The 15,776-nt window shown below is 61.2% G+C and overlaps 2 protein-coding genes across 4 annotated transcripts in view; one reads left to right on the top strand and one right to left on the bottom strand.

The window, feature by feature from the left end:
- Positions 1–11,482, bottom strand: part of LOC135983278 (uncharacterized) — a 31,689-nt gene extending 20,207 nt beyond the window's left edge. The window contains exon 1 of the mRNA XM_065594098.1: positions 11,402–11,482. The gene's annotated coding sequence lies outside the window, so the exon portion shown is untranslated. The remainder of the gene's footprint in view (positions 1–11,401) is intronic.
- Positions 185–7,922, top strand: LOC101937075 (natural cytotoxicity triggering receptor 3 ligand 1-like). 3 transcript variants are annotated; one of them, XM_065594103.1, is made up of 5 exons: positions 185–325; positions 5,201–5,536; positions 5,805–6,107; positions 6,683–6,798; positions 7,303–7,922. In XM_065594103.1, the coding sequence occupies exons 2-5, from the start codon at positions 5,260–5,262 to the stop codon at positions 7,390–7,392; spliced, it is 786 nt and encodes a 261-aa protein (XP_065450175.1). In that variant the 5' UTR covers positions 185–325; positions 5,201–5,259; the 3' UTR covers positions 7,393–7,922. The 3 variants fall into 3 exon arrangements, with proteins under 3 accessions (XP_065450175.1, XP_065450174.1, XP_065450173.1); XM_065594102.1 differs by lacking the exon at positions 185–325 and adding an exon at positions 4,550–4,821; XM_065594101.1 differs by lacking the exon at positions 185–325 and having other exon boundaries at positions 4,552–5,536.
- Positions 11,483–15,776: the final 4,294 nt, after the last annotated feature.

The raw sequence follows: 15,776 nt of genomic DNA, 5'->3' as shown, positions 1-15,776 counted from the left end.
TGAGAGGGAAACCGAGGCAGCCTGCTGCTTCCCACCGCCGACAACTGGGACCTCTGCAGGCACCTGGACGATCTGCTCCCCGCCGATACCTTGGCGGCTGTCCCGGTGCCCGGGGCCTGGGCGAGCCTTGGAACCGAGCCGGGCGGCTGACATGTGCCGCGCTCTGCACCCAGCCGGGCAGGAGCAGCTGCTGTGGCTGGGGAGGGGCGTTACAGGCCTGTCTGAGGCAGCCCTGGCCTGCTATTTTAGGCTGCCCAGAGCCGGACGTGCACAGCAGAGGGAGGAAGGGATTTGGCCCAGGTCACACAGACCGTCGGTGGCAGAGGTGGGAACTGGACCCAGGAGTTCTGACTCACCGTCCACTGCCCGACCCTCTGTGGGGCTGCAAAGGGGAGGGGAGAGTGTGGGGCCAGGGCTGATCCCCCTGTCACGGAGTATTGGGGAACTCAGGGCCCTGCACCCCCGGCTTCCTGCGATTCACCATGACTCTCAGCCAGCCAGTAAAGCAGAAGGTTTATTTGGATGACAGGAACACAGTCCAAGACAGGTCTTGCAGGCACAGACAACAGGGCCCCCCTCAGTTAGGTCCAGCTTGGGGTCCCAGGGCATCCCAGCCCCCCCCTTTGGGGGGTCAGAGCCATCTCTGCCTCCCAGCCATCTCTCCAGCCTCCTTCCAGCCTGCTTCCAGCACTCTCCTCCAGCGACCCCTCCCACAGCCTTTGTTCAGTTTCCCCGGGCCCCGGAGTCATCTGACCTCCAACCCCCTCCTGGGTTCTCATGTTACAAGCTCAGGTATGTTCCCTTGGGCCGGCTCCCATCCCCCGATGCAGACCATCCTAGTCACACTCCCCTGTCAGCATTCACACACCCTAGCAAGAACAGTCCCAGTTCGTCACATCTCTCCCCCCTTCGAGACCGAACTGAGCAGGGTCACTTTAGCCAGTGACCCGGGGAAGTTCGAACCTACCCCCGTTCCCATGGATGCCCCCGCATCCCTCCAGTTCCTTGGTGAGAATTACACCAGGCCCCTTCCGTTCCACGCCCCCCCTTAGGTCGGGGGTGCTTGATGGCACTCGCAGTTCGCATGTGGGAAGGTTTATGCGGCCTGTGCCCTTTTCCCACCCCCATACCTCTGGGGTTCCAACTGGGCTGTGGTCTTCTCCCAGCGCTCCAGTCTGGAGGTCTGTGCTTTGGGCTCTCTTGGTTTAGAGCCGCCCTTTTAACCTTGGCCACCCTCTGGAAAGGATCCTTTATGCTGGGCAAGGGTCCTAAAGCTGTTTTCCCCTTGTCCCAGGCCTTCCTCCCCCTCTGACAGGGGTCACAGGATCTGCAGTACTGTCGGACAGTAACAAAGACCCCAGGCCAGTAAAAGCTCCGTAGCAGCCTCTGCTGGGTACGCCAGGTTCCCTGGTGCCCTGAGAGGGGAATGTCATGGGCCCGGCACAGCAGCTGGCGGCGATACTTCTGGGGTACCACCAGCTGCCTCCTGATCCCCCCTGACTCCATTTTCCCTGGGGGAGCCCATTCTCGGTACAGGAACCCCTTCTCCCACAGGAACCTTTTCCGGCCACCTCGTTCCATGGTCTGTACCGCATTGAGGTCGGCCAGGTCCCTTATCTTCCGCAAGGAGGGGTCTCTCTGTAACTCGGCCTGGAACTCAGCAGCTGGGACAGGGATGGCCACCTGCTCTTTCTCGCCCGCTGGGTCCGAAGCTGCAGCCTCCCTGAGCCGCGTCCCTGGGCGTTCCCTCCCCACCAGGTTAGGGTCCTGCGCCTCGGGCAAGGCACCCCCCCCAAGGCCAGGGCGCAGGGCCCCTCGCCGGCTCTGACTGCGGGTCACAACCAGTGCCTTTTGGGGGTTGCTTGGCCAGTTCTCCAGGTCCCCCCCCATCAATACCTCAGTGGGCAGATACGGGTGTACCCCCACATCCTTGGGGCCCTCCTTGGCCCCCCACTTCAGGTGTACCCTTGCCACGGGCACTTTGACTGGTGTTCCGCCCACCCCCGTCAGGGTCAGGTAGGAGTTGGGCACCACCTGATCTGGGGCCACCACCTCGGGCCGGGCCAGCGTCACCTCTGCGCCCGTATCCCAGTATCCATTGACCTTCCTCCCATCCACCTCCAGGGGAACAAGGTACTCTCTCCGGAGGGACAGCCCCGCGCCCACCGTATAAACCAAAAACCCTGAGTCTGGGGCATCCAGCCCCCTAGAGGAGCTGGCCTGGGGCCCTTCTCTCTCTTGAGCAGTTGATAAGCTGCCAGCCCCTCTTGCGTGAGAAGCCTGCCCCTCGTCCGTCTGGGCCTCTACCAAGTTAACCCTATGCGGGTTCGGTCTGCTCAGTCTGTCCTTGAGCTTGGGGCACTGGGCCCGAACGTGGCCTCTTCGGCCGCAGTAATAGCAGCTCATGTCCTGTGGGTCCCCTCGAGCCGGTCGGTTGTCCCTGACGCTGGGCATTCCCCGTGGGAGGGGATTCCCCATATTCCCTCTTTGGGAGGTCCCAGGGTGACTCTCTCTCTGCATCACGGCGGGCCTGTTCCTTTGGGGCTCCTCCCTGCCACCCCCTGACCGGCTCTTTACAAACTCATCAGCCAGCTGCCCGGCGTGTCGCGGGTTCTCTGGCTTTCTGTCCACCAACCACAGCCTCAGGTCGGATGGGCACCGCTCATACAGTTGCTCCAGTACCAGCAGTTTAATCAGGTCCTCCTTCGTCTGGGCCCCACCAGCCCACTTGCTGGCGTATCTTTCCATGCGGACGGCTAGTTGCAGATATGAGATCTCAGGGGTTTTATCTTGACTCCGGAACCTTCCCCGGTACATCTCAGGAGTCAGCCCAAACTCACGTAGCAGGGCCTTTTTGAATAGTTCGTAGTCCCCTTTCTCTGCCTCTCCCAGTTGGCGGTACAATGCCACGGATTTGGGGTCCAGTAAGGGGGTAAGGACCCGGAGTCTGTCCGCGGGATCAACCCGGTGCAGCTCGCAGGCCGTCTCAAAGGCCTCCAGGAAGTCATCCATGTCCTCCCCCTCCTTGTATGGGGCCATGATGCACTTATCAAAGCTCCGTGCAGTCCTGGGTCCCCCCTCACTCACCGCAGCCGGGGGTTCGCTGCCCCTCAGTCTCGCCAGTTCCAGTTCATGCTGACGCTGTCTCTCATTCTCCTGTCTCTGTCTCTCTTCATGCTGACGCTGTCTCTCATTCTCCTCCCGTTCACGCTGATGCTGTCTCTCATTCTCCTCCCGTTCACGCTGATGCTGTCTCTCTTTCTCCTCCCGTTCATGCTGACGCTGTCTCTCTTCATGCTGTCTCTGTTGTTCACGATCCTCCAGCTCCCTCAGTTTTAGCTCTTTCTCCCATTCCAGCCAATTCCGCTCCCCGGATGCCGAACGTCGCCGGGAGGCTCCTCTGCTGGCCGGCGAGCTTCGCCGGGAGGATCCCCTGCTGGCCGGGGGGGTCACGGCGCCTTCGGTATTTGCTGGGCTCCTCCCCACCCTTCCCCTAGGCATAGGAAGGAGGGGTCTCGGGAAGCCCTCAGCAGCCGGCTGACCACTCCCAGCTGGGACAGACACTGGTGCCTGTGCTGCATTTGCCAGGCTGCTTCCCTGAGACACAGGGATCAGTTCATTCGCGCGATCTTCCGCCTCCAGCTGGGCGATGAGCTGTTCTTTGGTGAGCCTCCCAATGCGCAGCCGCCTCTGCTTGCACAGCTCCACCAGGTCGCTCTTAAGCCGCTTGGCATACATCTTCCTGCTGGCCACTCACCGGCCTGTGTGCTCACAGCTCCCCACAGTTCGCAGGGGGCCCCCTAGTGTGCCAGCCCTTCTCGAGGTCACCACCTCTCTGCCAGGGTCGAGCTGCAGACTCCTCCGCCCCTGGGACCACTCGCTGCGATCCCACGGGGGACCCTGTTACTGCAAAAGTCCTTCTCGCTGGTCACACACTCCCAGGGGTAATAACCGTCTCTCTCCCACTCTTCAGCAGGCCTGGTCCCCGTCAATCCCCCTTCGTTTTACTGCTCCCCAGTCACTTACTGCAGGAAGCGCCGTCCACGGGGTGCAGTAGATCCCACCGCTGCCACCAGTTGTCACGGAGTATTGGGGAACTCAGGGCCCTGCACCCCCGGCTTCCTGCGATTCACCATGACTCTCAGCCAGCCAGTAAAGCAGAAGGTTTATTTGGATGACAGGAACACAGTCCAAGACAGGTCTTGCAGGCACAGACAACAGGGCCCCCCTCAGTTAGGTCCAGCTTGGGGTCCCAGGGCATCCCAGCCCCCCCCTTTGGGGGGTCAGAGCCATCTCTGCCTCCCAGCCATCTCTCCAGCCTCCTTCCAGCCTGCTTCCAGCACTCTCCTCCAGCGACCCCTCCCACAGCCTTTGTTCAGTTTCCCCGGGCCCCGGAGTCATCTGACCTCCAACCCCCTCCTGGGTTCTCATGTTACAAGCTCAGGTATGTTCCCTTGGGCCGGCTCCCATCCCCCGATGCAGACCATCCTAGTCACACTCCCCTGTCAGCATTCACACACCCCAGCAAGAACAGTCCCAGTTCGTCACACCCCCCACTCGTTGGGGGGCTGTAACCCAAAGCAGCCTTGGGGCCCCGTTCAGCCTGACACCTCCTGGCTGCGAGCAGGGCTCTGTGGTTCGCACACCGCGGATGTGTGCGTGTGTTATTCTTAGACACACACACCTCTGCCGGGTGTATTTTAAGCAGGCGGGGGAATGACCCAGCCCCCGCCCCACGACCCCAGCGAGCAGGGGAGGCTCAGTCCAGCCTCGCCGCCATGGCCGTGGGGATCGCCCTGCTCCTCGGGCTGGGGAGCGCTGGTGAGTATGGGGGGAATCGGGGGGGGCTGCCTCTCTGACCCCCATCTGCCCCAGCCAGTGCCCGGGTGTGAGGGGTCCGGAGCCCAAAACCACAGGGGGTCATTTGAAAAAACAGCTGTGGGTGGCTGGCTGGGGGGTGGGAGGGGGGCAGGGACTCGGACGGGGGCCTTTCCCCTCTGGGGGGTGCTGGCTCTAATCCCGCCCTAGGGCAGGGGACTGGCGGGCTCAGGGGGTGGCGGATGGGGCAGGGGCCTTTCCCCTCTGGGGGGCACCAGCTCCAATCCCGCCCCAGGGCAGGGGGCTGGTGGGCTGTGGGGGGAATGGGACATGGGGCCTTTCCCCCCCAGGACCCCCGATCTGTATTGTGCTTCCCCCACAGCCGGCGCGTTCCCTGTCTCCACTGACCCCTCCCCGGTGACGGCACTCCTGGGCTCTGACATGCTCCTGAAATGCAGCTTCCCCGCGGACCTGCGCGGTGGGGCGAGGGACGAGATGCTGCTGGTCCGCTGGTACTTCCAGGAGAAGCGAGTGGCTGAGTTGGACGGCATCCCCATTACCACCCGGGTGGGCGCCATCCTGTTCTCCCAGCAGCAGGGCCACACCCAGGCCTCGCTGCTCCTGCCCGGCGTCACGCTGGCCGACCAGGGCCACTACCGCTGCTCCGTCCACTATGCCGGGCAGCACGGGGAGGGGACGGTCCAGGTGCAAGTTGCAGGTAGGAGTGCGAGCACAGGGGCCTCCCCAGGTCGTATTCCCACTGCCCTGGGTGCTGGGGCTGGGTCTCTGGCAGAGCAGGGGGCCCAGGCACGGCCCCAGCCCCAGAGCCTCGGCCAGGGCCAGCGCCTGCAGCTGCCGGGGCAGGGGGTCGGCAGGGTGCGGGCAGGGTGCGGCTGGGGAGATGGCTAGCGGGCGGGGCAGGCAGGAGTCTGCCCTGGAAGCCTCCCCGCCCAGGTTGCTGGACTCCCCATCTCTGTCTCCCCCAGCGCTGCCGCGGGTCGAGGTGCCCAGCCCCGTGGTGCAGAGGGATGAGGACAGCGCCCTGGTGTGCTGCGTGCGGGGTTTTTACCCCCAGCACATCGCAGTGTCCTGGCTCCGGGACGGGCAGGAGCTAAACGCCTCCTTCGTCTTTGCCGCGCGCCGGGGGCACCGGGACGGGACCTTCAGCCTGGTGACCGTCTACAGATTCACCCCCACGGAGCGGGATCTGGGGGTGCTGTTCTCCTGCCGGGCACGGCACCCCCTGCTGAACCAGTCCCGCCAGGCCGACTTCTGGATCTCCTTCAGGGGTGAGGCCGCCATGTCGCCCTGGCCTGGGTGCCCCTCACCGCGGTATCAGCCCCACCACGGCCCGCCCCATCCAGCCAGCAGCGCAGCCTTGTTCCCCTCAGTCATTCTCAGGGGGTCGGTTTTCAGGGCTCACATCCCAGGCGCTGCTGGGGGATGGGTCCTGGGCTGCAGCTGGGAATCCCCGGTCCCATTACCCCTCGTCCTGCCCGCTCCGTCCCCACGGAACGATCCTGGGCTGGGCCGGTACGTCCCCAGTCTAGAGCGACTCAGCCCCTGCCCTCTCCCCCGTACCTCAGCCCTCGGTTGGCCGCAGCGCTGGTCCCCGAACTCCAGCCTCCCTGGTTCCAGGGCCGTACGTAGCCCGGGGGTGGCTCCCACCGGGGCAGGCAGGTCCCTGGGGGGTCCGAGTGTGTCCGTGCGATACCCCAGGAGCTGGGGTCGGGGGCAGGAGAACCGGGAGTCGGTGGGCGCTGGGGTCCCTGGGAGATTGGCAGTCGCTGGGCTTGGTGGGATCCCGGGCGGAGCAGGGAGGGCAGCGACCGGGAGGTCTCTCTGATCTGTGTGTCCCCAACAGCTGGCGGGCTGGAGATGGGGCTCAGGGTCCTGCTGTGGGTGCTGCGAGCGTCACTGCTGCTGGCCATGGCCATGGGGGGCTGGCTCTACTGCGACACCAGCAGCCGGCCGAGGAAGGTGAGGGCTGAGTTTGCCCAGCGAGTGCCCAGCACTGGCCCCAGCATCGCTCCCCCGGCTAACACGGATCCCTCTGGCCCTGTCTGCGCTGGGTCTGACATGTCCTCCCCTCACCCCTCGTTCCCAGGGACGGTCCAGAGCCCATTTCGCTCCGTGCAGCCTCGTCCCGGCCGGGCGCTTGTGGGGCCAGACGCTCCAGAGCGGGGCGAAGAGCCGGGACGATTCGGGTGTCCTGAGAGACATTCCCGGGAAGGCACAGGAAAAACAGGGCCTGCCCCAGTGACAGGGGTGTGTGTGTGTCACCCTCACACCCGGGAAGAAGCGACCCCCAGGGCGTTGTTCCCTGCACCTTGTCCAGGGAGACGCCCTGTGCTGGCATCAGCACCTGTAACCAGCCCTAGACAGCCGAGGGGCCTGGCCCCTGTGGAGACGGGGCCCCGAGCTGTGACCCACATCTCTCCCTCTGGGCACTAACTCTGCTCTCCCCCCATGGCCGGCGCACAGATGGTGGAGCAGATGATGGAGCGGATCTGGGACCCCCTGCATCAGAGGTTCCAGCAGGCTCGGGAGGTGATCTCCTCATGGAGCAGATAGGAGGATCCCACCGCTGCCTGCAGCACCCTGGCTCTCCGTCCCCGCAGCGCTGTCCGTGCCTCCCACGCCCCCCTTGTCCTGTGGCATCCGGCGCTCCAGCTGTGACGTTGTGCAGTCTATATGGTTTTGTACAAATATGCTAATGAGTGAATATAATGTAACTGGAATATGCTTCATGCAAAAGGTCTCTTGTAGGTATCATTACAAAGCTTATAATCTACTGAGTGTGATCATCCTAGTTGTAGAAATGTATCACTCTTGTATCTGAAGCTAGGAATATGAAATATAACTCTGAGGGCCTATTGCGAAGTGTGGGCCATTAATGGTGGTTTGGAATCTTAATGGCTCCCATCAACCAGGACAATTGACTGGGGCTCTGTTTGCAGGCAGCCTTCCCGTGAGTCAGGATGGGCGGAATGAAGGCTTGGGGGTCTTGCAGTGACATGTGATCCTGTCACATGAACTGGAATCCATCTTTAACCTGGTGCTTTTCGAGTGGGAGGGGAGGTGGAAACCCAGAGGGACAAAGAGTTCTCGCCTTATGCAAAAGATATATAAAGGGGTGGAACTAAACAAAAGGAGGAGAGAGGAGCCATCATGAAGAATCCCCTAGCTACCACCTGAGCTGCAACAAGAGCTGTACCAGGGGAAAGAATTGTGCCCAGGCATGGAAGGTGTCCAGTCTGAGGAAAAAACTTACTGAAACATCTCTGAGGGTGAGATTATCTGTATTCAGTTTGATTAGACATAGATTTGCGCATTTTATTTTATTTTGCTTGGTGACTTACTTTGTTCTGTCTGTTACTACTTGGAACCTCCGCTTGCTGGAGGATTCTCAGCGATTTGAAATCTTTAAATCATGATTTGGGGACTTCAACAGCTGAGTCAAGGGAGAGAATTCTTCCAGGAGTTTGTGGGTCAGCTTTTGTGGCCCGCATCATGCGGGAGGTCAGACTAGATGATCATAATGGTCCCTTCTGACCTTAGAGTCTATGAGAAATCCTACTTTCTGTATTCAATAAAATCAATTTTATTTATTAATTAACTCAGAGTATGTATTAATACCTGGGGGAGCAAACAACTGCATATCTCTCTATCAGTGTTACAGAGGGCAAACAGTTTATGAGTTTACCCTGCATAAGCTTTATACAGGGTAAAACGGATTTATCTGGGTTTAGACCCCCATTGGGAGTTGGGCATCTGAGTGCTAAAGACAAGCACACTTCTGTGAGCTGTTTTCAGGTAAACCTGCAGCTTTGGGGCAAGTAATTCAGACCCTGGGTCTGTGTTGGAGCAGATGGGAGTGTCTGGCTCAGCAAGACAGGGTGCTGGAGTCCTGAGCTGGCAGGGAAAACAGGAACAGAGGTAGTCTTGGCACATGAGATGGCAGCTCCCAAGGGGAGTTCTGTGATTCAACCCGTCACCAGGAGCGGTGCCAGGGTTTTTGTCGACCTAGGCGGGGGTCCTTCCGCGCTCCCGGTCTTTGGCGGCAGTTCTGTGGTGGGGGGTCATTCCGCGCTCCAGGTCTTCGGGGCACTTCGGTGGTGGGTCCCGGAGCGAGTGAAGGTCGCCTAAATGGAAGTGCCGGCCCTGCCCGTCACAGGGGTTCCAGCCGCCATGTCCAGCACCCTGCTCTTACTGCTCCGGGGTGTGACTGAGCTGCCGGCCGCAGCAGGAGCTCTCTGCACAGATGCAGCCCGTGTCCCCTCTGCTACCGTCACAGACTCTTGTGTGGTCGCCCCCGTGTCCCCGGCCCCTCGCTGTGTCTGGTGTGTGGCTGGGGTGTGGTTTTCTCTCTGGTCAGCGCTCAGGCCAGCAGTGACGCCGTCTCTCTGCACGCCCTGAGCAGCTGCTGTTACTGGGCTGTGACCCCTCCCTGATCCCCATGGACCCGTCTGCTGGGACCAGCGCTTGGTCAGGCGTTGCCTGGGGGCGGCTGGGCCCGGATACTCCCTGCCTGGCACCCTCGGGGCACACACACGTCAACCTTTGACCCCTGACCTGCGCTCAGGTGATCGTTTCTATCTCAGAACGAGTTCAGCTGCTTGTCAAATTCGTGCAAATAAATCTAACGCTGCAGTGCAAATATTTCCCCAGCTTCAAGAGGCTCCTTCCTGCTGCCCTGCCCCAGCCCCTGCTTGTTAAATTCATGCAAATAGAACTAAGGCTGCGCTGCTGTGACGAAATGGGACTGTTCTTAATGTTTCCTCTGAATACTGTGTGAGTGCCTCAGTTTCCCCAATGCATTTCTTAAGTCTCTAGGTGGAGGGATAAAGGCCAGTGTGCATAAATCACTGACACTCTGTCTCCCTGGCAACAAATGGCTGGGGCCCTTCCCCCCCTGCAAGGAAATAGCTAAAGGTGAACAAAGGGATCAGGTGACCTCCTGGCCCGGGAAAGAGACAAAGCCCAGAGGAGGAGGGGCTGGAGGGGGTTTGAGAGTTGGAGCTGGCTGGGGACGGGAAGTGAGGTCAGATGGGGTTGTCTGGCTCGCTGGGCCCCAGAATGGACCCGGACGAGGGGTCCCGTTCGCTGCTGTACCTACAAGCTCTGTTTTAGACCATGTTCCTGTCATCTAATAAATCTCTGTGTTCCCGGCTGGCTGAGAGTCACGTCTGAGTGTGAAGTGGAGGGTGAAGAACCCTCTGGCTGCCCCAGGACCCCGCCTGGGCGGACTCGATGTGGGAAGCGCACGGAGGGGCAGATGCTGAATGCTCCCAGGAGAGACCCAGGAGGTGAAGCCGTGTGAGCGTCTTGCCCTGAAGACAGTCTGCTCCAAGGGAGAGGAGGCTCCCCAGAGTCCTGACTGGCTTTGTGGGGAGCAGTTCCAGAGCATCGCCCGGGGACCCTGGGACAGCTGCAGATTGCAATGGGCTTGGCAGGGACCTGCAGCCGGGGTGTCGCTGGAGGCCTGGTGGCCGCGTTAGCGCTAACAAACCTTAGCTTGGGTGAGGAGCCGGGGCCAGAAGATTTAGCCACCGGGCATGGGATGATCCTGGCTCCCCCGCCACAGCTTTATGCAGCCAGACCCCTGACCTGCGCCGCAGCGACCCCTCCAGCTGTGCAAACACTTACAACTGTCCAAGCCCCAGGAACGGCAAACATGGGCACGCGGCTGAGACATACAGGTCTGTTGCATCTTACGCGCATTTAACATGCACAATTTCAGCTTTACGCGGTCGGCAAAAACAAAAACAAAACAAAACAAAGAGAGAAAAATAACAGTTTAAATACTGTACCTGTAGTGTGGGCGATTCCGCCCGCCATTCCACTCAATGTAATGTTGACTATACGCGGTTTTCGCTTTACGCGCTGACTGTGGAACGTAACCCCAGCGTAAGATGAGACAGACCTGTAATCCCATGTGGTCTCAGAAAGGGGGGGGGGTATCAGGGACAGGTGGGGAACCAAACCCGGCCCTCAGGGGGATCTCGGGCCGTCAGGGGGTGACACCCTTAACGCTTATCTCCCCGGAAGGGGAACCCGCAGCCCGCGGCCCTGTGAGTGTTCGCGGTGCAGATCCCGCTACGATGCTTGTTTCTCTGGTTCTGTGACTTTGCTTATACTGATCACGGCGTTAATAGAACTCAGACAGTCTCTGCGTCTCACACTCAGCTTCCCGATCACGCTCTGCGTAGCCAGCAGAGAACGAACCTGTCGCTAGTGACAAGTGCCTCTGGCATTGCCTGTGCCCGGTCGGACCCTGCTACGCCCAGGCCGAGCCCCCCCTCAGGGCGCGGCCCCCTCGGGGCAGAGTCACAGGCCGGCAGGGCAAGGTCCAGGCCGCCCGGGGCACTCTGCAGTTCCTGCCATCGGAGCAAAACCCCTCCCCAAAACTCTTCACCTGACAAGAGCCGGGAAAGGGCCGAACCAGCGAGCTGCCTGCAACCCAGCCCCGCTCAGGTATCTTCCCTCAAGGCCAGTCTCCCATCCCCCCATGCAGACTATCCTAGCCACACTCCCCTGTCAGCATTCACACACCCCAGCAAGAACAGTCCCAGTTCGTCACATCTCCCCCCTTCGAGACCGAACTGAGCAGGGTCACTTTAGCCAGTGACCCGGGGAAGTTCGAACCTACCCCCGTTCCCATGGATGCCCCCGCATCCCTCCCATTCCTTGGTGAGAATTACACCAGGCCCCTCCAGTTTCACGCCCCCCCTTAGGTCGGGGGTGCTTGATGGCACTCGCAGTTCGCATGTGGGAAGGTTTATGCGGCCTGTGCCCTTTTCCCACCCCCATACCTCTGGGGCTCCAACTGGGCTGTGGTCTTCTCCCAGCGCTCCAGTCTGGAGGTCTGTGCTTTGGGCTCTCTTGGTTCAGAGCCGCCCTTTTTACCTTGGCCACCCTCCGGAAAGGCTCCTCTATGCTGGGCAAGGGTCCTAAAGCTGTTTTCCCCTTGTCCCGGGCCTTCCTCCCCCTCTGACAGGGGTCACAGGATCGGCAGTACTGTCGGACAGTAACAAAGACCCCAGGCCAGTAAAAGCTCCGTAGCAGCCTCTGCTGGGTACGCCAGGTTCCCTGGTGCCCTGAGAGGGGAATGTCATGGGCCCGGCACAGCAGCTGGCGGCGATACTTCTGGGGTACCACCAGCTGCCTCCTGATCCCCCCTGACTCCATTTTCCCTGGGGGAGCCCATTCTCGGTACAGGAACCCCTTCTCCCACAGGAACCTTTTCCGGCCACCTCGTCCCATGGTCTGTACCGCATTGAGGTCGGCCAGGTCCCTTATCTTCCGCAAGGAGGGATCTCTCTGTAACTCGGCCTGGAACTCAGCAGCTGGGACAGGGATGGCCACCTGCTCTTTCTCGCCCGCTGGGTCTGAAGCTGCAGCCTCCCTGAGCCGTGTCCCTGGGCGTTCCCTCCCCACCAGGTTAGGGTCCTGCGCCTCGGGCAAGGCACCCTCCCCAAGGCCAGGTGCAGTGCCCCTCGCCGGCTCTGACTGCGGGTCACAACCAGGGCACCCTGGGGGTTGCTTGGCCAGTCCTCCAGGTCCCCCCCATCAACACCTCAGTGGGCAAATATGGGTGTACCCCCACGTCCTTGGCCCCCTACTTCAGGTGTACCCTCGCCACAGGCACCTTGAATGGGGTCCCACCCACTCCCGTCAGGGTCAGGTAGGTGTTGGGCACCACCCGATCTGGGGCCAACACCTCGGGCCAGGCCAGCGTCACCTCTGCGCCCGTTGTGACGAACTGGGCCTGTTCTCACTGTGGTCTGTGGATGCTGACAGGGGAGTGTGCTGGGATAGTCTGCATTGGAGGATGGGATCGGCCCGGGGGGCGCATTCCTGGGAGTGTAACATGAGAACCCAGGAAGGGGTTGAAGGCCAGGTGACTCCTTAGCCCGGGAAACTGGACAAAGGCTGTGGGAGGGGTCGCTGAAGGCAGTGTGCTGGAAGCGGGCTGGAGAGATGGCTGGGAGACAGAGATGGCTCTGACCCCCCGAAGGGGGGCGGGCTGGGATGCCCTGGGACCCCAAGCTGGACTTAACTGAGGGGGTCCTGTTGTCTGTGCCTGCAAGACCTGTCTTGGACTGTATTCCTGTCATCCAAATAAACCTTCTGCTTTACTGGCTGGCTGAGAGTCATGGTGAATCGCAGGAAGCCGGGGGTGCAGGGCCCTAACTCCCCGACAATCCGCAACAACTGGTGGCAGCGGTGGGATCTACTGCACCCCGTGGACGGCGCTTCCTGCAGTAAGTGACTGGGGAGCAGTAAAACGAAGGGGGATTGACGGGGACCAGGCGTGCTGAAGAGTGAGAGAGAGACGGTTATTACCCCTGGGAGTGTGAGACCAGCGAGAAGGACTTTTGCAGTAACAGGGTCCCCCGGGGGGATCGCAGCGAGTGGTCCCAGGGGCGGAGGAGTCTGCAGCTCGACCCTGGCAGAGAGGCGGTGACCTCGAGAAGGGCTGGCACACTAGGGGGCCCCCTGGGAACGGTGGGGAGCTGTGAGCACACAGGCCGGTGAGTGGCCAGCAGGAAGATGTATGCCAAGCGGCTTAAGAGCGACCTGGTGGAGCTGTGCAAGCAGAGGGGGCTGTGCATTGGGAGGCTCACCAAAGAACAGCTCATTGCCCAGCTGGAGGCGGAAGATCGCGCGAATGAACTGATCCCTGTGTCTCAGGGAAGCAGCCTGGCAAATGCAGCGCAGGCACCAGTGTCTGTCCCAGCTGGGAGTGGTCAGCCGGCTGCTGAGGGCTTCCCGAGACCCCTCCTTCCTATGCCTAGGGGAAGGGTGGGGAGGAGCCCAGCAAATACCGAAGGCGCCGTGACCCCCCCGGCCAGCAGGGGGTCCCCCCGGCGAAGCCTGCCGGCCAGCAGAGGATCCTCCCGGCGACGTTTGGCATCCGGGGAGCGGAATTGGCTGGAATGGGAGAAAGAGCTAAAACTGAGAGAGCTGGAGGATCGTGAACGACAGAGACAGCATGAACGGGAGGAGAAAGAGAGACAGCATCAGCGTGAAGAGAGACAGAGACAGCATGAACGGGAGGAGAATGAGAGACAGCATCAGCATGAACGGGAGGAGAAAGAGAGACAGAGACAGGAGAATGAGAGACAGCGTCAGCATGAACTGGAACTGGCGAGATTGAAGGGCAGCGAACCCCCGGCTGCGGTGAGTGAGGGGGGACCCAGGACTGCACGGGGCTTTGATAAGTGCATCATGGCCCCATACAAGGAGGGGGAGGACATGGATGACTTCCTGGAGGCCTTTGAGACGGCCTGCGAGCTGCACCGGGTGGATCCCGCGGACAGACTCCGGGTCCTTACCCCCTTACTGGACCCCAAAGCCGTGGCATTGTACCGCCAACTGGGAGAGGCAGAGAAAGGGGACTACGAACTATTCAAAAAGGCCCTGCTACGAGAGTTTGGGCTGACTCCTGAGATGTACCGGGAAAGGTTCCGGAGTCAAGATAAAACCCCTGAGATCTCCTATTTGCAACTAGCCGTCCGCATGGAAAGATACGCCAGCAAGTGGGCTGGTGGGGCCCAGACGAAGGAGGACCTGATTAAACTGCTGGTACTGGAGCAACTGTATGGGCGGTGCCCATCCGACCTGAGGCTGTGGTTGGTGGACAGAAAGCCAGAGAACCCGCGACACGCCGGGCAGCTGGCTGATGAGTTTGTAAAGAGCCGGTCAGGGGGTGGCAGGGAGGAGCCCCAAAGGAACAGGCCCGCCGCGATGCAGAGAGAGAGTCACCCTGGGACCTCCCAAAGGGGGAATATTGGGAATCCCCTCCCCCGGGAAATGCCCAGCATCAGGGACAACCGACCGGCTCGAGGGGACCCACGGGACCTGAGCTGCTATTACTGCGGCCGAAGAGGCCACGTTCGGGCCCAGTGCCCCAAGCTCAAGGACAGACTGAGCAGACCGAACCCGCACCGGGTTAACTTGGTAGAGGCCCAGACGGACGAGGGGCAGGCTTCTCACGCAAGAGGGGCTGGCAGCTTATCAACTGCTCAAGAAAGAGAAGGGCCCCAGGCCAGCTTCTCTGGGGGGCCAGATGCTCCGGATTCAAAGTTCTCCGTTTACAGGGTTGGCGCGGGGCTGTCCCTGCGGAGCGAGTGCCTTGTTCCCCTGGAGGTGGATGGGAAGAAAGTTTATGGATACTGGGACACGGGCGCAGAGGTGACACTGGCCCGGCCCGAGGTGGTGGCCCCAGATCGGGTGGTGCCCAACACCTTCCTGACCCTGACCGGGGTGGGCGGGACCCCATTCAAGGTTCCCGTAGCGAGGGTACACCTGAAATGGGGGGCCAAGGAGGGCCCCAAGGACGTGGGAGTGCACCACCATTTGCCCACTGAGGTGTTGATGGGGGGGGGACCTAGAGGACTGGCCAAGCAGCCCCCAGACCGCCTTAGTTGTGACCCGCAGTCAGAGCCGGCGAGGGGCACTGCGCCCTGGCCTTGAGGGGGGTGCCTTGCCTGAGGCGCAGGACCCTAACCTGGTGGGGAGGGAACGCCCAGGGACACGGCTCAGGGAGGCTGCAGCTTCGGACCCAGCGGGCGAGAAAGAGCAGGTGGCCATCCCTGTCCCAGCTGCTGAGTTCCAGGCCGAGTTACAGAGAGATCCCTCCTTGCGGAAGATAAGGGACCTGGCCGACCTCAATGCGGTACAGACCATGGGACGAGGTGGCCGGAAAAGGTTCCTGTGGGAGAAGGGGTTCCTGTACCGAGAATGGGCTCCCCCAGGGAAAATGGAGTCAGGGGGGATCAGGAGGCAGCTGGTGGTACCCCAGAAGTATCGCCGCCAGCTGCTGTGCCGGGCCCATGACATTCCTCTCTCAGGGCACCAGGGAACCTGGCGTACCCAGCAGAGGCTGCTACGGAGCTTTTACTGGCCTGGGGTCTTTGTTACTGTCCGACAGTACTGCGGATCCTGTGACC

This window comes from Chrysemys picta, chromosome 4 (genome assembly GCF_011386835.1).
Source record: "Chrysemys picta bellii isolate R12L10 chromosome 4, ASM1138683v2, whole genome shotgun sequence".
Lineage (NCBI taxonomy): Eukaryota > Metazoa > Chordata > Testudines > Emydidae > Chrysemys > Chrysemys picta.
This window is presented reverse-complemented; position numbering and strand designations above follow the sequence as displayed.

Excerpts from the sequence above, each read along its gene's own strand:
- LOC101937075 (XM_065594101.1), top strand. The coding sequence starts at position 5,149 with ATGGGGCCTTTCCCCCCCAGGACCCCCGATCTGTATTGTGCTTCCCCC. Across the intron at positions 5,537-5,804 it reads GGTCCAGGTGCAAGTTGCAG|CGCTGCCGCGGGTCGAGGTG; the intron begins GTAGGAGTGCGA and ends TGTCTCCCCCAG. Across the intron at positions 6,799-7,302 it reads CCAGCAGCCGGCCGAGGAAG|ATGGTGGAGCAGATGATGGA; the intron begins GTGAGGGCTGAG and ends GCCGGCGCACAG.